Source organism: Nematostella vectensis, chromosome 9, assembly GCF_932526225.1.
Source record: "Nematostella vectensis chromosome 9, jaNemVect1.1, whole genome shotgun sequence".
NCBI classification, from domain to species: Eukaryota; Metazoa; Cnidaria; class Anthozoa; order Actiniaria; family Edwardsiidae; genus Nematostella; species Nematostella vectensis.
In genome coordinates, this window is record NC_064042.1 from 1,419,624 (window position 1) to 1,443,468 (window position 23,845).

General features: G+C 38.5%; 1 protein-coding gene across 6 annotated transcripts in view; it reads right to left on the bottom strand.

Moving 5' to 3' along the window:
* Positions 1 to 23,657, bottom strand: part of LOC5509454 (phospholipid-transporting ATPase IF) — a 38,128-nt gene extending 14,471 nt beyond the window's left edge. For 4 of the 6 annotated variants that reach the window (XM_048732974.1, XM_048732975.1, XM_048732973.1 and 1 more), the window contains exons 1-32: positions 23,454 to 23,657; positions 20,138 to 20,275; positions 19,731 to 19,820; positions 18,704 to 18,784; positions 16,573 to 16,680; positions 16,337 to 16,465; positions 15,931 to 16,034; positions 14,392 to 14,439; positions 13,970 to 14,034; positions 13,848 to 13,879; positions 13,159 to 13,208; positions 12,668 to 12,809; positions 11,429 to 11,510; positions 11,082 to 11,197; positions 10,692 to 10,781; positions 10,516 to 10,584; positions 9,757 to 9,855; positions 9,279 to 9,322; positions 8,746 to 8,814; positions 8,241 to 8,314; positions 8,070 to 8,173; positions 7,559 to 7,630; positions 7,033 to 7,074; positions 6,678 to 6,745; positions 6,546 to 6,600; positions 6,221 to 6,289; positions 5,211 to 5,290; positions 4,969 to 5,048; positions 4,591 to 4,664; positions 3,820 to 4,068; positions 1,443 to 1,502; positions 1,160 to 1,287 (exon numbers count right to left, since the gene is read on the bottom strand). In XM_048732974.1, coding sequence (XP_048588931.1) covers positions 1,160 to 1,287; positions 1,443 to 1,502; positions 3,820 to 4,068; positions 4,591 to 4,664; positions 4,969 to 5,048; positions 5,211 to 5,290; positions 6,221 to 6,289; positions 6,546 to 6,600; positions 6,678 to 6,745; positions 7,033 to 7,074; positions 7,559 to 7,630; positions 8,070 to 8,173; positions 8,241 to 8,314; positions 8,746 to 8,814; positions 9,279 to 9,322; positions 9,757 to 9,855; positions 10,516 to 10,584; positions 10,692 to 10,781; positions 11,082 to 11,197; positions 11,429 to 11,510; positions 12,668 to 12,809; positions 13,159 to 13,208; positions 13,848 to 13,879; positions 13,970 to 14,034; positions 14,392 to 14,439; positions 15,931 to 16,034; positions 16,337 to 16,465; positions 16,573 to 16,680; positions 18,704 to 18,784; positions 19,731 to 19,820; positions 20,138 to 20,275; positions 23,454 to 23,486 — 2,744 coding nt within the window. In that variant the 5' untranslated portion in view covers positions 23,487 to 23,657. The remainder of the gene's footprint in view (positions 1 to 1,159; positions 1,288 to 1,442; positions 1,503 to 3,819; positions 4,069 to 4,590; positions 4,665 to 4,968; positions 5,049 to 5,210; positions 5,291 to 6,220; positions 6,290 to 6,545; positions 6,601 to 6,677; positions 6,746 to 7,032; positions 7,075 to 7,558; positions 7,631 to 8,069; positions 8,174 to 8,240; positions 8,315 to 8,745; positions 8,815 to 9,278; positions 9,323 to 9,756; positions 9,856 to 10,515; positions 10,585 to 10,691; positions 10,782 to 11,081; positions 11,198 to 11,428; positions 11,511 to 12,667; positions 12,810 to 13,158; positions 13,209 to 13,847; positions 13,880 to 13,969; positions 14,035 to 14,391; positions 14,440 to 15,930; positions 16,035 to 16,336; positions 16,466 to 16,572; positions 16,681 to 18,703; positions 18,785 to 19,730; positions 19,821 to 20,137; positions 20,276 to 23,453) is intronic. The other 2 variants (XM_048732978.1, XM_048732976.1) reach the window with 1 other exon arrangement.
* Positions 23,658 to 23,845: the final 188 nt, after the last annotated feature.

The window sequence follows — 23,845 nt, forward strand, 5'->3', positions numbered from 1 at the left end:
TTACTGGTAAAGACTAGGTCTGATTACTTACTAGTAAAGACTAGGTCTGATTACTTACTAGTAAAGACTAGGTCTGATTACTTACTGGTAAAGACTAGGTCTGATTACTTACTGGTAAAGACTAGGTCTGATTACTTAATGGTAAAGACTAGGTCTGATTACTTAATGGTGAAGACTAGGTCTGATTACTTACTGGTAAAGACTAGGTCTGATTACTTACTGGTAAAGACTAGGTCTGATTACTTACTAGTAAAGACTAGGTCTGATTACTTACTGGTAAAGACTAGGTCTGATTACTTACTGGTAAAGACTAGGTCTGATTACTTACTGGTAAAGACTAGGTCTGATTACTTACTGGTAAAGACTAGGTCTGATTACTTACTGGTAAAGACTAGGTCTGATTACTTACTAGTAAAGACTAGGTCTGATTACTTACTAGTAAAGACTAGGTCTGATTACTTACTGGTAAAGACTAGGTCTGATTACTTACTGGTAAAGACTAGGTCTGATTACTTACTGGTAAAGACTAGGTCTGATTACTTACTGGTAAAGACTAGGTCTGATTACTTACTGGTAAAGACTAGGTCTGATTACTTACTGGTAAAGACTAGGTCTGATTACTTACTGGTAAAGAGTAGGTCTGATTACTTACTGGTAAAGACTAGGTCTGATTACTTACTGGTAAAGACTAGGTCTGATTACTTACTGGTAAAGACTAGGTCTGATTACTTACTGGTAAAGACTAGGTCTGATTACTTACTGGTAAAGACTAGGTCTGATTACTTACTAGTAAAGACTAGGTCTGATTACTTACTGGTAAAGACTAGGTCTGATTACTTACTAGTAAAGACTAGGTCTGATTACTTACTAGTAAAGACTAGGTCTGATTACTTACTGGTAAAGACTAGGTCTGATTACTTACTGGTAAAGGCTAGGTCTGATTACTTACTGGTAAAGACTAGGTCTGATTACTTACTAGTAAAGACTAGGTCTGATTACTTAATGGTAAAGACTGATTACTTACTAGTAAAGACTAGGTCTGATTACTTAATGGTAAAGACTAGGTCTGATTACTTAATGGTAAAGACTAGGTCTGATTACTTACTGGTAAAGACTAGGTCTGATTACTTACTGGTAAAGACTAGGTCTGATTACTTACTGGTAAAGACTAGGTCTGCCCTGGAGAATGTCCCCGCCAATATGCTGCTCAAAAATGCCGAAAATGAGGATTGGAAGCGAAGTGAAGAAGATGTTGTAACAAGTCAATAAAAAACCATGGTACAGCGGCTGCAAGACAAAAACAAATAAATAAATTAATTATTAAACATGACAAAAAAGCGTGCAAAATAAATAAGCTTAGTCATCTAGGACATGAACGTGAAAACGTCGAGTGAATAAACTGACCTGACGTCAAAGGCTATTTTAGTGCATATATAACTCACCTGGCCCGAAAAAGCATTGAAGAAGGCGTATATAAATTGCGGAGTGATAAAACACACATTCTGAAAAAAAATAATAACAACAAGAACAGTGGTTAACTAGTCCAAAAGACCAGTAGCCATTTTGTCAAACCAGCAGCTATAATACAGCTACAATCCTCAACAAAAGTAAGTGGGACACTTCCCATACGAACAACCGCCAACCCTCTCCCCCCGATTAATATTGGTTAGAGCCGATTTTTCAGCTCAAAACACAAGCAGTAGCAAGGTGATCATTTGCCCTCCAACATTGAGGAAGGGGGAGGGAAAGTGTCCCATTAGTTTTGTAAAAGATTGTCTCAGAAGTGGAATGATTGGAATTCGTCACACTTATCATCGATTTCTTAAAATGTATTCTCTTTATTCGCATACCCTAATGAAAGTTTTTCAATCTATTAATTATTCGAGCTTGAAGTAAAGATGTTGACGTCCCCAGAAAATACTTTTGGGATATCTATGCGCTATTTGGAATATTTTATTTAATCAATTTGAATTAAATGAAGGTGCGCTAGGATATTTGCAGACTATAATTTTGTAAAACATAAAATTTATTTGATGTTGCCAAAGAGACTGTCTATATATCGTGTCGATTGTCTCCATTTGCAAAAGCAGCCATCCCTTGGAGAATTTAGCCGAAAAACACCGCTTTTATGGCAAATTTAGGTAATAAATACAGGCATAGAGACTAAAAAGATCATCGCCTAATAAGTATTTCCCAATTAAACAATAAATAACAAATCGACTAAAGAAAGTGATAAATAGGCGGTTAATCTGTTGTAGAAAACATGAGAGCCTCGTCTCATTTCATTTTCAATGTACATCACAACAAGTGTTTATACATTTAGCATGGCGGTACAAAAAAGCGGGTGTGGACCGTGTACGGTCTACCATATTTAAAAAAATATTATTCCCACTCATGGTAGCCGGATTTCTTCAATCATTCGTCCATTCTATTACCATCACAAAGCTATTTAGGTATATGAAGCTTACAAATGATTTGAAATATATAATAGGGCTTTTTTGATCGGTCAACCGTGGTAGACCGTTTATATAAAAATGAACTTCCTTTTTATCTTAGTAAAACGACGGTCAACCATCTACCATGAGCTCTCTCTCCAAAATGCCAACCCTCATTCAAACAAAACTAGTGTCAATTTATGAGCTTGAATCTCAAGTTGTTACTGTATTATTTTAGAGTTCGAATTTCTTTCGTAAGGCATTTTTTTAAACAATTTTAAAATGGTTATCCGTTGGAGTTAATCGTTGAGCCTCATAAGCAAGAACAGAAGACGTAGTCTGTAGCCGTCAATTTTAGCGAATGCTCCACAGAAAAAGCATTGCATACACTTTGCTTGAACTCTTCAAGCATAACTGTGTGTCAAAGTGTCAGATATTTAGCAAAACTATTGTAAAACAGATGAATTTATTGAACTGACTTTCTCCCCGAGACAAGCTTGCGTGACTAAATTTGTAGTGAAAATCTCTCACGTAATAAATTCTTCATAGACGGTATTTCTTATATGAAGAAACAGATGAGATTGTTAACAATAAAAAATAGTCGTCTCTAAAGCTTCTGTCCATTTTTACGCGCGATCCTGGCACGATAATTGTATGTGTTTTATTTTGACGTTCGCATAGTTGTATCATCTTTGCGTTATCAACGATAGTGTTTCCTGTTCCAGGACCTGTCAATCACTTGCTCAGACAATCCTCAACAAAAGTAAGTGGGACACTTCCCATACGAACAACCGCCAACCCTCTCCCGCAGATTAATATTGGTTAGAGGCGATTTTTCAGCTCAAAACACAAGCAGTAGCAAGGTGATCATTTGCCCTCCAACATTGAGGAAGGGGAGGGAAAGTGTCCCATTAGTTTTGTAAAATATTGTAGTAGGAAAAATATTTTGCATCATCTGCAATCCCTTGGGTAATTCTAACGATTGAATATGTTTTGGAAAGTTATTTTTCTAATTTAATTTCTGCAAATTATGAAAAGGTAAACAACAACAAAACAAAAAAGTTGACAGGTTGAAAGTCTCTTTAAAAATGTACATCAAGACTGGATTCTAAGCAAGCATAAAATATCTGACAAGTGATTAAAAAAACTACCTTAGCAGATGGGGAAAGAGTAAAGTGCCCAACGAAAACCCATGTCCAAATCTGCTTTCTCTAGTGTCTTATGGTCCGTCTCTGAAACATTTTCGCACTATTTCAAGTTTAAAAACAGAAACCTGAAGGCCATTTAAAAATCATAAGTGAGTGCTCACAGAACACTGAAAAGCTTTATAAAGTCAACTACAATAATAAAAGAGCAAAGTAATACAAACAGAAGCCATACCAACCTTGTAGAAAAAATACTGGACCAATATGGCCGAGCGAATATAGTACCAATGACCATGCACCAGTAGTACCCTCGCCAGGAAACGGAATCGCGAGATGGCATAGTCACTGGTCATGACTGCTTGGCGTCCCTCCTTCCCCATCACCCCGATACCAACATGCGCTTCCTGGATCATGCCACAGTCGTTAGCACCATCGCCGATGGCCAAGGTGACCGGCTTTTCCTTGGACACCTTCACTAACTGGACAACCTGGTCATAATAAGACTTTTCAGATATTGGTGTGGGCACAAAACATATCCAGACATTGGTGTGGTCATTATAAGACATATCCAGATATTGGTTCCAGCTTTACACATGGTAAAGGATGGTCAAATCTCTTTTGAATTATTACGGTACAATTTTTTACTCAAACCTTGATACTGCATCGAGTAAGTCAAGAACTTTTTTAGTTTTTAACATTCAACCAAGTCTTATAATATAAAACTTGGTTGAAGTAGAATTTTTAATCTATTTTATTTCCCCAGCGCCCAAGTGCCCCTTTAAAAAGACAGAGTATATTGCATCTATTTTAAACTTTGTGTAAAATAACATCTTTCTTCTTCAAGACTTTTGACAAAACAGTCAAAATACTTATATTAAAATAAATCTCTCCAATGTTGTTTTATTTTACAGAAGTTTGCTTTTACCAAAAGCTAAGGAAAACAGCAACGTTGCTCCGCATTGTTTTCATTTATACCAATATTGATTCCTTGCCCTAACGCCAACAAGTACCTGAGCTTTCTGCAGAGGGGACATTCTACAGCATAAGACTGCCATACAGAATTTGCAGACCTCTATGAACAGCTCTGTAAACAACACCAGCGGTAAAGCTATCAACTATAAAAGTATTTTAATGTATTTATGTTTTGGTTTAAATACGTTATGTTTGAAGATATCTCTACTCCTTCAGATACCATCAATTTGCCAGTTTTTTAATTGAAAGAATTGGATTCTTTGTCAGCCTCTGTAATCCAGCAAAATACCAAGTTTGACAAAAAATCCATTTCCATCGCCTGATCTGAAACTGTTGTGGATCGTTTTGGGCCCGGTTGAATTTTTTCACTGGGTTCGTGGTAAGGAAAGCCCATATGTGTCTATATAGAGACCAACCTTTGTGTCCATTGAAAATATGTACCAGACTCATTCCATCAACGATCAGACCAAACAACTTGTCCGGCTGGCTCTGAACTCTATGAAAAAAGGGGGGAAAGGAGAGAGTAGTTTAATGAATTTTTATACCTTATACCATAATCAAAGTTATGAGCAATGAGTATGGTAAAAACAGATCATCAGCCAAACTAAGCATTAAAGTACAAGTAACCAGTTTAGAACAGCGGTTCATTGTTTCTTACTTTTGTTTAAACTGGAGGAGTTCCTGCTCACATTCTCTTGGAGAAGATCTTCGCGTCACAAACATCAGGTCCATTCCATGCTGAAATGCGGGAAGACGTTTAGTATTTGAAAAAGCAAAGTAAAAATGCAAGAGATGGTCAATGTGCTACAAATGAGACTGAATTAACTTGTCGGTATAAACACGGCCTGTTCAACGTAGTTCACACTCATAAGCACTGTCAGAAGACAGCAACTCCGGCCAATATCAATACAGATAATATACATGTGGCTCTTTCATGAGTCAAAAAAAGGTGCGATTAAAGATGAAGACCTTGGTTATCTGATTACCTTAAAGTGACCGCATGAGTGCACGAGTCAAATAAAGGTACGATTAAAGATGAAGACCTTGGTTATCTGATTACCTAATGAAGACCTTGGTTATCTGATTACCTTAATGAAGACCCGGGTTATCTGATTACCTTAATGAAGACCTTGGTTATCTGATTACCTTAATGAAGACCTGGGTTATCTGATTACCTTAATGAAGACCTTGGTTATCTGATTATCTTAATGAAGACCTTGGTTATCTGATTACCTTAATGAAGACCTTGGTTATCTGATTACCTTAATGAAGACCTGGGTTATCTGATTACCTTAATGAAGACCTTGGTTATCTGATTATCTTAATGAAGACCTTGGTTATCTGATTACCTTAATGAAGACCTTGGTTATCTGATTACCTTAATGAAGACCTTGGTTATCTGATTACCTTAATGAAGACCTTGGTTATCTGATTACCTTAATGAAGACCTTGGTTATCTGATTACCTTAATGAAGACCTGGGTTATCTGATTACCTTAATGGAGACCTTGATTATCTGATTACCTTAATGAAGACCTTGGTTATCTGATTACCTTAATGAAGACCTGGGTTATCTGATTACCTTAATGAAGACCTTGGTTATCTGATTACCTTAACGAAGACCTGGGTTATCTGATTACATTAATGAAGACCTTGGTTATCTGATTACCTTAAAGTGACCGCACGAGTGGCTAATATTCACAGCTGTCTGTTCCTTGTCGCCGGTTAAAACCCAGACCTAAATGCAAATAACACCCTTGTTAGTTTATTAACAGCCTTGTTCAAACGGTGCAATATTACCCTCAAACGCCACCCAGAATCCCAAAAGGAATAGAAAAAATGGATGTGGTCAAAGGCAATTTTCAACCCTAAGAGATGGAAAATAGGGGTAGTCTATAGATTTTGTATGATAAGTGATAGCTGTTAAAACAAACAAGTCATCATTTCAGTTTTTTCACAACTGCTGTATGAATTTTTATCTACAAAACATCCACCTTAATCCCAGCTTCCCTCATGGCTTCTATGGTTTCTGGTACGCCTGCTTGTAGCCTGAAAAAAAAAACAGCATATAAATTATCAAATACGTGTTATAGCATAGGCTGACAAGAAAGGTGTTCCATGCTTACTTGTCCTCAACAGCGGTGGCCCCGAGCAAGTGTAAATTACACTCGACCTCCTCGAAAACCTCTGCGAGCTAAAACACAAACACAACAACTATCAGCAGGGCCAAAGCAGGTGGGGCACTGGGGGCACATCCCCCCATTGTTTTCTTAATGTTCTTGTATTGTGCCCTCCCCCCCCCCAATAATTCGAGACCTGCTACGGCTATGATCAGTTACCTGAATAGTGTATTGGGTAGTGACTGCCGTTTCCCAAATTCTGTGAAATCTCGCCGACAATTTCCAAGTCCCCCCCCAACCACAATATTTCATGAATATGAGCTTGGGTGTCCTGTGGTCTAGCGATATGATAACATAGTACCTGCTGCTCTCTGTCATTGATCGCTTGGCCAGCTTTCGTGAGCTAGGGATAACACATGGAGTGAATTAGATTTGATGGTGTTATTTGTAATACATATAGTCGATTGGTCGCACGCGGACCCACAAGCTCACAACAAGTCCGCATGCAATTATGTACGAAAGCAACAGTTTTTTTACAAACCTGAGAAAGGAATTTGAAACATATAGAAACATATATTGAAATGTATCTGTCTCGCTAGTTTTGCGTGCACTGATACGCAAGAGTCGACGCAAGACATAGTGTCCAAGTGATTTTACCCATGACCGGGCTTGTTCAGAGAATGTCCTTTGATCTACGTCTGAAAATACGACACCGAAAGGAGACTCTTAAATAACTTTATTTAAGATATTTGATTTAGATTAGAGTAGAGTAGATCAGTTGTTTGAATAAGCCGATGGGAAATGGACGTAAAATGGCGGTGTGGTTGGCGTGATTAAGCATTAAAATGACTACCAATTAATAGTAAGAGTACAAAAGTAGAGTTTACCTTGGCGTCAACATCGCGATATTCTTCAGGAGTGAACACGCGCTGAGCCACGGCAAGTGTACGGAGTCCTTGCTGCAAAGAAAACACGTTACATGGTCACGCGGATAATGCAGAGAGGGGATGTGATACAAAAAGACAACTATGGTCAGGAGAAGGAGTTGGGCGAAAATAAGTCCGAACTTATTTCAACAGTAGAAATATCATAAAAAAAAACAGCTAAAAGCATAGAGGAGGAAGATGAAGAGGAACAGAAAAAGTGTAGAAGAAGATATAAGTTAGGGAAAAAGGGAGAAAAGAAAAATTTAAGAAAAGAAGATGGGAGAGGAGGAGTTCGGAGGAAGAAGAAGCAGAAAACGAATAAGAGGGGTGTGTTGGAAGAACAGAATGTAGCAAGAAGAAGAAAAATTATAAGAAAAAAGGAAAGAGAGGAGAGAAGAGAAGAGCAGGCACATAGACACAGGGTGCAAAGGGAGTGCTCTCCCCTTGACCGTAAAAAAGTGGGTCCATCCACCTCGGCATATCCATCCACGTGGTCTGCCGTCACATCCTTGGGCCCAGACTCCAGTCTGTCAAGGATGGCGGTCTCGGCGCCTTTGGTCAACATTAAGTACTGACCTGAAACAGACAGGTTGTAATGTTAGAGAAGTCTAGCGTGCGCCATATGCAAAACAGCTTGGTGTACCTTCTGCAGTTTTCACAATCACACTCATTCTTTTCCGCGTCGAGTCGAATTCTAAGACATGAAGTAACGTGTACCTGAAACAAAGTGGGACTTAATGAATTGTATGAATTTGCAAAGTCAAACTCAATAGACAGAAAGTAACATGTAACTGAAACGATGAGGAAATTCCTGCGGTTATCAATATTATGTGAGCTCTCGCAGACAATTTCCAACAACTAAATCGCTTTGGCTTCTGTCGTTCAAAATCCTTGAAGTATTTTCATTGGCCAGCACTGAAATGGCTTCCTATCACGCACACCACCTCTCGGCAAGGCGCTGATCAATAAAAAGAACCGAATGTAATTCTGTCAGTTTAAATGACAGAAGCCAGAAAGTGGTTCGCAGAATATTAAAAACCGCAGTAAATCAGACAATTCACTGGCTGCCAGACGGCTACAATGATCACTAGGATTAACAAAACTTTATTTGTTTGTTTTGCGATGTTTTGAATTAAGTACATACTAACCTATGGCTGGTACCCTGCATTTGCACTTCCATATCTTCACCTACTTTGCCACGATAAACAATGCCAAACCTAAGAACAACACAGTATATTGGGATGAGTTAAGCAAATAAAAAAAAACAAATATGGGAGATGAGGGGAGATGCTATACCCACTCAGCTTTTCTCCGAACTCAATGACAATAATGCATATTCTTGTTTGTTTACTTTATGTAATAAATTTGTATGTAAGTTGCCTGTAACTTTGTTAACTTATATTATAATAGTTATAATTGAAAAGTTAACTTATATTATAATAGTTATAATTAAAAAATGGTTTACATGAAAATCAAAAGGCTCTATGAGCCAGCCCGAGATATATAAATAAAACACTTTGAAAATATTGAATGTATTTTTTAAACCGCAGATACTACATAAAAGTTTAGAATATGGAAAATAATACATAAAACCTATAACATATACAATATAATTATATAAAATGGACATTTTGGTCTTAAAAGGTGTCAACTGTAGGTGCCCCACGTGGTTGAACCTTACCTTACAGCTGCCTCGACCAGGGCTTTCTCATCCGGCGAAGAAGCCTACAAACAAATTTCAATACATTATTGAGTTATTCATACAGTACTAAATACGAATTTATAAAATAGCTTGTAGGCAATACGTTGGTTTTACCATGTAGATATGTGTGCCAAAGGCTTTTTATTAACCGAGAAAAAGGTTTGTCTGCTGTATATAAAATGCAAATTACCTGGAGTTAATTTGCATTTAATTTAATTTAAAAAAATCTAAAAGCAAGTTCGTACATGGTATGGATATCTCGCCTTTGTTTTAAACTAGTGTGTACTGAAGCCTGTTAAAAATACAGAGGGATCATGCATAAGCCTGTAAAATATCTAAATAACTTAACAGAAGGAATCATATAGAGTAAGCCTCTGAAAATTTGTGAGGATTTAAGTTAAGCTACAATTCACCAACCAGAAACATACAGACATGGCTAGAAAAGCTACTGTTATACCTGGTAGTGAAATTCATAGATGGATTCCTGGTCCGATGATTTCGAGGCTTGCACAGTATGACAAAGAGCTAGGGCCAGGTAGAAATCCAGAACGTCTTGCTACAAATAACAAGGTCATGATTACAGACGTGACAAAGAGATAGGGCCAGGTAGAAATCCAGAACGTCTTGCTACAAATAACGTCAGGATTACAGGAGTGGCAAATAGCTAGGGCCAGGTAGAAATCCAGAACGTCTTGCTACAAATAACAATGTCAGGATTACAAAAGTGCAGGGGAAATAATAAACACATAAACACACTGCTACCTTGATCCTGCTTTTTTGTCGAAATTGTCATGATTTATTTGAATAGTGCATACATATCTGACCTAGGCACTTACCAATGCGCTAGGCATTAGTGTGATGGGTTGAATGACCAAGACTTACCAACACGCTAGGATGAGTATGGTGCCAGATTGACTGGCCCAGACTTACCAACACGCTAGGATGAGTATGGTACCAGATTGACTGGCCCAGACTTACCAACACGCTAGGATGAGTATGGTGCCAGATTGACTGGCCCAGACTTACAGACACGCAAGATGAGTATGGTGCCAGATTGACTGGCCCAGACTTACAGACATGCTAGGATGAGTATGGTGCCAGATTGACTGGCCCAGACTTACAGACACGCAAGATGAGTATGGTACCAGATTGACTGGCCCAGACTTACAGACACACTAGGATGAGTATGGTGCCAGATTGACTGACCCAGACTTACCGATGCACTAGGCATGAGAATGCTGGCAGGCTGCCCCGGGCCATCGACACACAGCTCCATCTCGTTTTCCTATAATAATACAATTGTCATCTTAAAAAAGAGTATATTATTATAATAGCAAATAATGAAGCATAAGATAATAAAGCAAAGAAGAGATAAGGTGTAACTCTATATACCTTGTACTTTTTGCCATTGATAGAGCATTCCTTGAACTGCATGTCATTCTCAGTCAAGGTGCCAGTTTTATCAGTAAACACATACTCCACCTGAAAGGGCCAGGCCAACACTTTATTCTTCTAAATTATACCAGGTATAAGTCAGGCAAAGCTTACGAGCCCTACTCTAATAAAAATTAGAGGATGAAATTTTGAAATGATCATCTAAAAAAGTTTTTACTACCATTTCCCAAATTCAATCGATCGGACATATCACAATAACTTCTCAAAATTAGCCGATGAAAATGTATGCATTATCATTTATTTGATACTTTGCCAGTAGGATGACTGAATGGTGTCTGACATGGATGCAGCCACTGAAAAAGCCTGCCCTTTTAAAAGCGTATTCACCTGCCCCAGTTCTTCATTCAGGTCAGAGGTGTTGGCAATTGCTGGTTCGTCTGTGTCTGGGTTATACATTTTTACATCCCAAGCAAAGAACAAAGCACCAATGAACTTCTGCAGCTCTATGAGATAGTTAAAACATATATTACAAAGGAGTATAAATAATTGCATGACAAGGAGCCATTTCATACTATCTAAATCAACCACTATGATAAGTATATAAAAAGGGTAAAAAGACGATGCTCCATAAATGATACTGTTCCTATCACTAGAGGAACGTTAGAGAAGATGGTTAAAGATGCCAATTACCTTAGCAAGATTATAATGGTTATAAAAATTATATCGTCACTTACCGACTGTCACGTACAGCGATATGGGTATGACATAGTTGTACAGAATCAAGAAAACAAGGAAGTCTTCTATGACTCCTTTAAACTGTGAATGCAATAAAATCATTAATGGGTTAGAATAAGTAAAATTATGGTAGTTTAATGGCATGTGAGGTGTGACAAAGCTACAACCCTGCTTTGATACTCTTGAGTATTTCAGCTATCCCTTTCCAGAAAACATATATTTCTAAATCATTATCAAAATGCTTGGACAACTTGTGCTCAACATCCTTGGGCTTGGTGAACTTTAAAAAATGCACATATCAATTTAGCCAAAAGAAAGCATAGATAAACTTTCAAATTCTAAAAGGGAATTGAATTTGGTTGGAATTTGAAATTTTTACTGGCCGCGCTAAAGGAGATTGAATCGAGTAAATAATTTTTGGCTGGAAAATCTAAAACAAAAAATATTGGTGAAGTGTTTTCTATTGCAATGCTACCCACAATGAAGCGAAGAATAATTTGAAGCATCGAATTATATGCAAAAAAAAATTTTTTTTGTAGGTTTCAGCTATTAAAAAAACAGCAAAAACAGCACACGCTTGTGAGAATGTTGTCATTCTTGATTGCAATTGCAGCACGGGTGCACAATGCAAAAACAATTCATAGACTAGAGAATATCTGCTAAATTTTGCAGATTAGTTTCCTGAAGTTAAATAATCATTTGACTACCAGATTGAGATATAAAGACGGCGGTAAAACCACATAACGATCTTTAGCAATAACTTAGAAGTATGAAGACGGGAACCAGTTAAGCGTGCCCATATATTTTCTGACATAATTTGATTGACATCTCGATCTACATCACAAATGACTGGACTCAGCCCTTTCAATTCACTGAATTTTTTCCGAAGGTTGACCAAAATACCTCAATATTACAGATTTGAGTAATTCGCACGAACCCGCGTTTTATAGGGTCCATATCAACCACATAACATTTGAAAGATGAAAATATAAAGAATTAAAGACCAAATCTATCAACTCTGTAAGGTTATATGGACTTTAAAAGTAAACTTGGATGACAGATTCTCAGTGGAACACAAGCCCAAGAGTAACAAAGTGAAACAGCTTGAATTTCTTGCACTTGTATTTGGCAGAATCTCATTGTTGTGCTTGAATTTGTGCTTGCTCTTGCGTCCTAGTGAGAACAAACCTTAAAAACATAAACTTAGGGCCATGAAATAGATTTCAAATGATATTTACCGTGACAGATGCTATGCCAGAGTCATTAGCATAAGGAGCCTTTCCAGGCACTGTACTCTCCTTCCAGTATTTGAGACCGGTGCAAATAGCACCTTGGAGTACCAGTACTAGCAGAAACACTATCAGGAACGTGTTCATAGTCCTAGAAAAATAAATGATCGAACACATGCTTTTATTAGTAAAGATAAGGGGAAATAGGAATGAAATGGGAATGGAGGGTGAAGACTCAATCCTGCAATGCAGGCTTAGGCTAAATAGCTGTGAGTTCACAATTACATGGCAGGTGCGATGCTTGTTCCATATCATAATAGCTATGACTGCGCACCCCACCTCAGCCAATTCTGAGAACACGCCTGCATGGAGTCTTATTTGGACTGTTATTTAAGACTGTGCTGCCATAGCAGTGTTCATTTTTCAATGTCCCTTTGAATATAGATACTGACGACAGATTCTACCTTAAGACAATGTAGAGAAACAGCTAAAGCACTTACTTCTCAACTGTAGAAAACTTGTGCGGGGCCTCTGCTTGATTTAGAGCCATCTGGTGAAGAAAGACAGGGATCAGAAGAGGATTTAATCTACCTCAGTATGTCAGGTATAAGCCAAGACTATAAGAAGGAGGTTGCTGAGTGTTGACTAGCCTCACCCCACTACCTGACGTCAATGAGGTGGAAAGTAAACAGAATATATTTGTTGGTCCCCTATATTGGAAATAATCCCCTCAGACCAGCTTACGTGTAAAACATTTTACCAGCAACAGTGTTGTGGCTGACTAAATCAAGTGAAATGCATGTGCCGAATATTGTAAATAAGTACTGTCACAGAGGGTGGCCACTGCCAGGGAGTTAACTTTGTCCCAAACATTTCATTTACCTCCCTTTGATTCAGGTTAGGGTTGTGCAGCTTAAAAGATGGACCCTCTGCTCTAGTTTGCTTATCAAAGAAGACTGGGAACACAGAAGAAACAACTCGAACCCAAACCTGAATTTAATCTTCCCAGGTCAGAGTCAGGATTCAAACCTGGGCCACAGCAGTGAGATGGCTACACATTGATACACTACATAGGCTACCTGTGCTTCCAGTGGACACTTTAATACTAAACAGTGTATCAGCTCAATCTAGTACTATGTAATTGTTAAGCGGCCAACAAGACTATAGAGGCATTATGGTGGGTACCAACCTTTGTCTCCTTGCCAGTGTAAACAGCAACACCTGATAAAATACCAGAATTACCATTAAAATATACCCTACAGTATTTTTACTGTCACATTTTAAAATAAAATGTGAATGCCTCTCACTCACCAAACACATGGTCTGAATTTTTCAATCTAGCACCTCGAAGAAGAAGGTTTTGTGGACCAAGAGACCTAACAAGCAGACAATAACAAGCCTTAATAACAAGCCTTAATAACAAGCCTCAATAACAAGCCTTAATAAGAAGCCTCAATAACAAGCCTTAATAACAAGCCTCAATAACAAGCCTTAATAGCAAGACTTAATAACAAGCCTTAATAACAAGCCTTAATAACAAGCCTCAATAACAAGCCTTAATAACAAGCCTCAATAACAAGCCTTAATAACAAGCCTCAATAACAAGCCTTAATAACAAGCCTCAATAACAAGCCTTAATAGCAAGACTTAATAACAAGCCTTAATAACAAGCCTTAATAATAAGCCTTAATGCTTCGGTACAAATCCAACATACACATTAATGCCACACTTACGTGATTTCATTCTCCCCATTGGCATTAAAGATAATGCGCCCAGAATACCTAAAATTAAACAAACAAAACGCTCTAGTTGACAACATTGTCATGTGACATGCACTGCACCAATCAACAGCACAGCACAGAACAGCACAGCTGCCTAGCTAGGGGGAGGGGGCATGGGTCAAATGCACCCTTCCTCGACCGCCAAGAAGTGGTAACTTCTTATTAAAGAGTAGAAAATCAGACTTTTCCCATATAATAGCTATGTTTTGCAGGCCCCTTCCACCTTCATCGGATTCTGGCTGTGTGGCTGTGGTAGCCGGTAAGGGAGGTGAAAGAGCTGGTTACCCATAAAGGTCCACATGTGGGTGCTAACACTCTAATTAAAAAATCAGACTTTTCCCATATAATAGCTATGTTTTGCAGACCCCTTCCACCATCATCGGATTCTAGCTATATGGCTGTGGTAGCCGGTAAAGGAGGTGAAAGAGCTGGTTACCCATAAAGGTCCACATGTGGGTGCTAACACTCTAATTAAAAAATCAGACTTTTCCCATATAATAGCAATGTGTGCAGACCCCTTCCACCATCATCGGATTCTAGCTATATGGCTGTGGTAGCCGGTAAAGGAGGTGAAAGAGCTGATTACCCATAAAGGTCCACATGTGGGTGCTAACACTCTAATTAAAAAATCAGACTTTTCCCATATAATAGCAATGTGTGCAGACCCCTTCCACCATCATCGGATTCTAGCTATATGGCTGTGGTAGCCGGTAAAGGAGGTGAAAGAGCTGGTTACCCATAAAGGTCCACATGTGGGTGCTAACACTCTAATTAAAAAATCAGACTTTTCCCATATAATAGCTATGTTTTGCAGACCCCTTCCACCATCATCGGATTTTGGCTGTATGGCTGTGGTAGCCGGTAAAGGAGGTGAAAGAGCTGGTTACCCATAAAGGTCCACATGTGGGTGCTAACACTCTAATTAAAAAATCAGACTTTTCCCATATAATAGCTATGTTTTGCAGACCCCTTCCACCATCATCGGATTCTGGCTGTATGGCTGTGGTAGCCGGTAAAGGAGGTGAAAGAGCTGGTTACCCATAAAGGTCCACATGTGGGTGCTAACACTCTAATTAAAAAATCAGACTTTTCCCATATAATAGCTATGTTTTGCAGACCCCTTCCACCATCATCGGATTCTGGCTGTATGGCTGTGGTAGCCGGTAAAGGAGGTGAAAGAGCTGGTTACCCATAAAGGTCCACATGTGGGTGCTAACACTCTAATTAAAAAATCAGACTTTTCCCATATAATAGCTATGTTTTGCAGACCCCTTCCACCATCATCGGATTCTGGCTGTATGGCTGTGGTAGCCGGTAAAGGAGGTGAAAGAGCTGGTTACCCATAAAGGTCCACATGTGGGTGCTAACACTCTAATTAAAAAATCAGACTTTTCCCATATAATAGCTATGTTTTGCAGACCCCTTCCACCATCATCGGATTCTGGCTGTATGGCTGTGGTAGCCGGTAAAGGAGGTGAAAGAGCTGATTACCCATAAAGGTCCACATGTGGGTGCTGGCACTCTATCGTAGCTTGCAATGAGCTGAGCTTCTCAGGTGAATGAAGAAAAGCAGTCCTGGATACAGCACTTCGCACCTGGGAACACATCCTATTACTCCCCATATACAAGACACACTATAATGATCTAAAAATCAGGGTTTATCTGGAAAATGGAACTGTGCCTTACAAATGGAAGATTGCTTAACATAATTTGCAAACATAACGCAGTTTGTAGCACAACCATTTGTTTTGTACTTGTACACAAAATATAATACCAAAATTTGTAAAACTCTTACTCAAAAAGTTGGTGTTTCAAAGCTGAGCCTTGGAAGTCTAGGTGCATCTCATAGTGTCTGCTGAACTCTAAAATTGATGCCAATGGCAAATGATAAAAGTACCTTAAGGTTAGTTTCACCATCCAGGTTAGCAGTTGTGATGTGACATTTTCCTTCAGGGTCATCTGAGGCCAAGACAACAAGATCACACGGAAACTCCTCGTTATCCTTGACTCGTACGATGTCACCAACCTAGAAAAGTAACACAGGCGAAGATGCATAAAGACAATCAAGTAAAGGGAAAAACAGCATTTAGTTCATGATGACATGTTTTTAAGGCATGAAGCAGAATGCATTACCTTGATATCCTTTGACTGGATATCCTTGACAATGCCGTCAAACACAACTCCACATGGCCTGCTGTTTACTTCCTTATCAACCTTGTGTCTAAGATAGTCTTCATAGCCCTGCAAGAGAACATCCCAAGAAATATTCAAGATGTGATGCTATGGGAAAAAGTTGGAAATTGACTATATTATGGAGAGGGGAGAACAGGGCTGGGAAATACAGTTCTAATACAATTGACAAAAGGAAAATAGTGAAATCTGTGCATACAGTAGAAGTACAGATAAAAGACAAGAAACAAGCAGGGAACATAAAAACTACGTTTTTTAGACAAAAAAGGGGGAATGTAAAAATGTAGGATACAGTACTATTAGGCAGCACTCTATAGCCTATGGCAGTACTCTAGACCCTATGGCAGTACTCTAGAGCCTATGGCAGTACTCTAGACCCTATGGCAGTACTCTAGACCCTATGGCAGTACTCTAGAGCCTATGGCAGTACTCTAGACCCTATGGCAGTACTCTAGACCCTATGGCAGTACTCTAGACCCTATGGCAGTACTCTAGAGCCTATGGCAGTACTCTAGACCCTATGGAAGTACTCTAGACCCTATGGCAGTACTCTAGAGCCTATGGCAGTACTCTAGACCCTATGGCAGTACTCTAGACCCTATGGCAGTACTCTAGACCCTATGGCAGTACTCTAGACCCTATGGCAGTATTCTAGACCCTATGGCAGTACTCTAGACTCTATGGCAGTACTCTAGACCCTATGCCAGTACTCTAGACCCTATGGCAGTACTCTAGACTCTATGGCAGTACTCTAGACCCTATGGCAGTACTCTAGACCCTATGGCAGTACTCTAGACCCTATGGCAGTACTCTAGACCCTATGGCAGTACTCTAGAGCCTATGGCACTACTCTAGACCCTATGGCAGTACTCTAGACCCTATGGCAGTACTCTAGACCCTATGGCAGTACTCTAGACTCTATGGCAGTACTCTAGACCCTATGGCAGTACTCTAGACCCTATGGCAGTACTCTAGACCCTATGGCAGTACTCTAGACCCTATGGCAGTACTCTAGACCCTATGGCAGTACTCTAGACCCTATGGCAGTACTCTAGACCCTATGGAAGTACTCTAGACCCTATGGAAGTACTCTAGACCCTATGGCAGTACTCTAGAGCCTATGGCAGTACTCTAGACCCTATGGCAGTACTCTAGACCCTATGGCAGTACTCTAGACCCTATGCCAGTACTCTAGACCCTGTGCCAGTACTCTAGACCCTATGGCAGTACTCTAGACTCTATGGCAGTACTCTAGACCCTATGGCAGTACTCTAGACCCTATGGCAGTACTCTAGATCCTATGGCAGTACTCTAGACCCTATGGCAGTACTCTAGACCCTATGCCAGTACTCTAGACCCTATGCCAGTACTCTAGACCCTATGGCAGTACTCTAGACTCTATGGCAGTATTCTAGACCCTATGGCAGTACTCTAGACCCTATGGCAGTACTCTAGACCCTATGGCAGTACTCTAGACCCTATGGCAGTACTCTAGACCCTATGGCAGTACTCTAGACCCTATGGCAGTACTCTAGACTCTATGGCAGTACTCTAGACTCTATGGCAGTACTCTAGACTCTATGGCAGTACTCTAGACCCTATGGCAGTACTCTAGACCCTATGCCAGTACTCTAGACCCTATGGCAGTACTCTAGACCCTATGGCAGTACTCTAGACTCTATGGCAGTACTCTAGACCCTATGGCAGTACTCTAGACCCTATGGCAGTACTCTAGACCCTATGGCAGTACTCTAGACCCTATGGCAGTACTCTAGACCCTATGGCAGTACTCTAGACCCTATGGAAGTACTCTAGACCCTATGGCAGTACTCTAGAGCCTATGGCAGTACTCTAGACCCTATGGCAGTACTCTAGACCCTATGGCAGTACTCTAGACCCTATGGCAGTACTCTAGACCCTATGGCAGTACTCTAGACCCTATGGCAGTACTCTAGACCCTATGGCAGTACTCTAGACCCTATGGCAGTACTCTAGACCCTATGGCAGTACTCTAGACCCTATGGCACTACTCTAGACCCTATGGCACTACTCTAGACCCTATGGCAGTACTCACTTGTTTAATGGCAGTGACAGTGATGACAAACACAAGCGGGAGAATGCTAGTAATAGGACTAACAGGGCTGTCAATTATCAACTGCAATTATGGAACAGAAAAATAACACAATTATAAGACAAAACTCATAGGCAATAGAAACACTCTATATCACACAAACTTTAGATAAAACATTTACAGAACCACACATTACATCCGCATGTTGTAGACAATACACCCTAAAGACACTCTACAAAGAGAAACCTTAGAGACACAGCCTTCAGACACCCCACAGAGATATGGTACACACTTTGAAACAACAAGCCATAGACACATACCGTACAGACTATAAAACTACAGGCACACACTACAGCACACCTCAAGACAGACGTCTTACACACCCTATAGATACACCCTACTCTAACATCCTACCGATACACCCTACAAACATACACCATTTAGACACTCCCTACTCTGAAATCCTACCGATACACCCTACAAACATACACCATTTAGACACTCCCTACTCTAACACCCTACAGATACACCCTACAAACATACACCCTTTAGACACACCATACTATAACACCCTACAGATACACCCTACAAACATACACCATTTAGACACACCATACTATAACACCCTACAGATATATCCTACAAACATACACCCTTTAGACACACCATGCTGTTGTTAAATCCTACAAATCTACACCCTTAATAAAACCATTGAGCAGACAGTAAGCCATAGTATATTTCTGTGTACTTCCCATATGCCTAAAAGACTTGCTAGCAAATTTGGCATATTTCTTTTAGGATAACCATCTAAATGTACATGTACTCACACAACATAAATAAGCCATGACAAGAAAATAGTGTGCATTTAATGCAATCTACAAATAATGTTGTATGTGTTTTTTAAGGCTAATAAATATCTTATAAAGGACCTCCCTTGTGTGTTTTGAGATAAGCCCACTTTTGCTACACATTTAGTGTGATAGAAATCAGTTCCTGCGACCACACGTTTAATCAAGGAGCCTCCTCTTACCTGAATTGTCCCAATGCACAGAAAGTAGAAGTTTGCTATCCTTCTGAACTGCTCAAACAGATTCTTGGGGATGAAGTTCCATATTGTATACTGTAAGGAAATATATTTTATTGTTGTATTCTAAATATTTGTGCTTTTTAATTCAACCCTATTATGAAACATTTGGTATCCTCTAGTAAACATGAATTCAGCCATTTCCTCCTACAATAACGATCTATTGTGACCTTGGATCTCTAGGTTGTATTTTGTGTATCACATCATTTATTTTCTGTTTGCCTGCAGCACACCAGGCTCATGTATGAAGGGATTAAATTTGCCTTTTTGATGTAGAAAATGTAAGGACAGAAATCTACATTCATGCTTTTGTTACCCATCTATCAAAGGGAAACTACAGTAAAAACTCTTACCTTTGAGGTTACTATCATGTTATCTGCATATCGCTTTTGTTTGATCGCAACATCTGGGTCGTTGCTAGGGTAACGGTTGGACACATAGACAGTGCGCCATTCCTCCTCATAATGATGTGCCCTCCCTGGCAAAAGGTCCTAATGACATTATATGTCAAATCAATAAACGTATGTCAATTACTGGTATTTTACACACCTCATGGCAGTTTTCTAGATGGCCCAGCCAAAACGCCAACACTTATTCAGTTTATTTTCTGACTAGCATGCGCCCAATAGTTACTGTGCCCAGTGCAAAGGGCATACGGCCTGTGCAAACACACTCTTAGCACCCATAAGAATCAAGAATTTGTTACCAAGCCCACTAGAAAAAAATAATTATATTTATTTACTTTGTTACTGAAAGGTCTCCTAAGATATCCAAAATTTCGAACTTTGTAAGATTTTAAGGTTGCAAAAGTTGACATGAGCTATTGACTGTTTGACTAGCTTTGGCGCTTGGTGGTTTGATACAAAAATTAACACCTGCCTAGAAATTTGTTTCAATTGAGGTACTGTATGCAAGAGAGCTCATTTAAACCTGTAGACCTCAATAAAAAACATATTAAAACAGGACCACCTAGTTTAACTACTTCTACCCAGTAAATAACCCAGTTATGTATGCTTGACATGAAAAAAAAAAAACTATCAATGCCAGTAAATAGGGTTCTGTACAGTACTTATGTACAAAATCATGAAGAAAGGATCAATTAAAAGAGTCATACAGAATAGGTGATAACTTTTAAAAAATACCATCACCATTTAGATAACACATAATGGATATTGCATTATATACTTTACACATATTCCAGGGAGTTAAAATTGTCACTAATTTATCATGCAAAGTGGATGTTCCAAAACTCATTAGAGCTTTAACCACAACTAGACAATTAAAATTGGGCAAGGAAAGGTGTCAAAAGTGAAGAAGAAACATTATTAAAAATTGAAATATAGACATTGATTATCTTATATTCAAAATAAAATGAAAACTCAATAACGACACTTTTAAATCATTGAAAAAATCTTGCATCTTGCAAGTCACTGTCAAATTCATTCATTTAAAAAAAGATTTAATATATGATTTGCATAATTGATTCACTATCGAGCAAATAACCTATTGAAAAAATCCTAAAACATATCAACACTTAACAAGAAGTGAGGAAGAATTCTAAAAATAGAATTATAAAAGCATGGAAGCATTGGAAACAAGATATTTCTTTGGATCAGCCAAGGATATTTTAGGTTCTCAAATCTGTTAGGAGACTCAAAAGTCTATTAAGCTTATTGTAGGTGCTGGGTTTTAAGTAACTTCTAGATTTAATACCCCTAACCCCATGTATAGGCCATAATCCAAAATGAGCTTTAATATCAGAGTGTGTTTTATACAATGGTTCCTAATTTACACATCACTAAAACCAGAGGTTTTATCTGTGGTCGCCTAACACAGTTTGAAGCAGAAATTAGGAAAAAAATATATTTTTTTAAAAACAGACCTTGAAAATCTGATTGAAGAGTGAACATTATGAACAGTTTCATCTGTACTTGGGTAAATACTAAGACAATTTCTTAGCACAGCATTATGTAAGCTAGTAACAAGAAACATACAATAATTACACATCAAACTACTTGCTCCAACTACAATTTTAAGCAGTTATAAGCTTTTATAAATTATTCTCTGATGCTTCCACATATTGATAAACAATTCCACTCAGGAAGTAAATATAATTAACTAAGTTAACAAGGTAGTGGAATTTGGGGAAGCTCTAGAAACCCAATTTCTAAACAAAAAGGAAATACAATAAATTATGCATACAATCTTAAATATTATAATGAATCTTTTGCCTAAAAAGATTAGACATTTAAGCTTAAAATCCTTGATTTATTTGCATTGGTTTACTATTCTGTTTCATATGGGATAAAGCACTAGTCCATCTTTCTATTGATAAACCATTTACTTCAATGGTACTGATCAAGATCTCCGCAGGAATATTTAATTGAAGGAAATATTAGTTGACAGTATTGACACTATTTTCAATACATTATTAATATTTCATTCTTTGCTGTGTTTTGTCACCTTAGCAATCTGAACATTAACAAAAAAGCTACTATGTAAAAGATGATACTAGCAAAAGATGGAAAAAGTGAGAAAACACAAGGAATGAGGACTGTCATTCAAAAGTGGAAACTGCTGATTAAGTTTGATTTTGTTTTAAAATGTTGTCATAAGTTATGTTTTTAAATGTATCTTTTGCAAAGTGAAGTTAATTCATACATAAGAATAATTGAATACATAATCTTAGCTGGAAAAAAATCATTTTTTTAAAAAATACATTATAAGCTTACATACTGCAGCTCGAATAATGATGTATTTCTTTAGAGCTATGAGAAAAATATAAATACTTTATGTAGTGTTGGTGTTTCTATAGTCCCCGGTAATCAGACGTCATTTTCTAGTTCTCACAATCTGCCCATTTCTTTCCACGATAAGTTCTCCCTTATTATTGCTTTAACCAAAAGATATTATCGAATGTACACTCATTAGATGAGCAGATCTGGCTGCTATTGAATTCTAGATAAACACAGGATATTCGAGACAACCGTGGATACCGTACCGTTATTGAAAATTACTCAAGTTTTATCTTAGCATTAAAACCACTCGAGCGAGTCTCCACAGTTACCAGCTCAACTTGAAATTAGGGCTTCACCTTTTAAGTGAAATAGAGTTTCGGAGTAATTAACATTGCTTGGGGTTGTGACCAAAAGCTAATTTTCTGAACCGTTCAAATCGGTTTTATGCAATGTATTATTTTGTTTGTGTAAGGAAAATTCCAATCTGATTTTTTTTTAAATTACAAATAGCTTTCGCAATGAAATAGCGTTAATTTCTATCGCATGATAATGTGGAATGTTGCATCGTTATAAGTGAGTTCTAATCGAAAATAAAATAACAGAGAAGAAGACCATTTTTGTTGTAGTTCTAAGGGTGAGATAAATAAAATAATCCAACTGATTTGAGAGACAGAGGTGAAATCTGCGGCTAGCAATGAATGAGGAAGAACGTGTACGATGCTATCTGCTTGAACATCACAAACATTACACTATGTTTCCATACTAAATCTAGACCTTATTAATATAAGATACAACAGTTGTAAAACTGCAATATTAATCACAGTTCCACACTGCCTAGAAGTCTTGAATATCAGAACTCAACTCGGTCTATTTCCATTTCTTGTCACTTCGGTGAGATGAAACCGGAACAGCAAAACATAACATCACTCACCAAACATCGATCGATGAGACGGCCAAGTGGCATCGTAGTGAACTCAAAGGGCTTGTATTCTTTTGTCCGTTTAGGCCCCGTCTAGTAAAGGCTGGATGTCGGATTGTAGATGTCCCATTTCCGTAGTTTTATATCCACCTGCCCTCGGAGTATCATCTCTGCTTGTTTGGCTCTGCTTTTGGACGTTCTTACCCGGGGGAGATTGGACCGAGGCGCATCATTGGTGAAGGTGCAGCTCGAAGCCAAGTATATAGGGCAATTGACTACTACCTATGCTTCTATAAATACTCGAAAAGTTATCGGGATTTATGTAGGCATCGGAAGATTGCAGAATGCATTTCTGGTAGCATTATAAAAATGGTATCAAGATTGCATTCCTATAATGTATACAA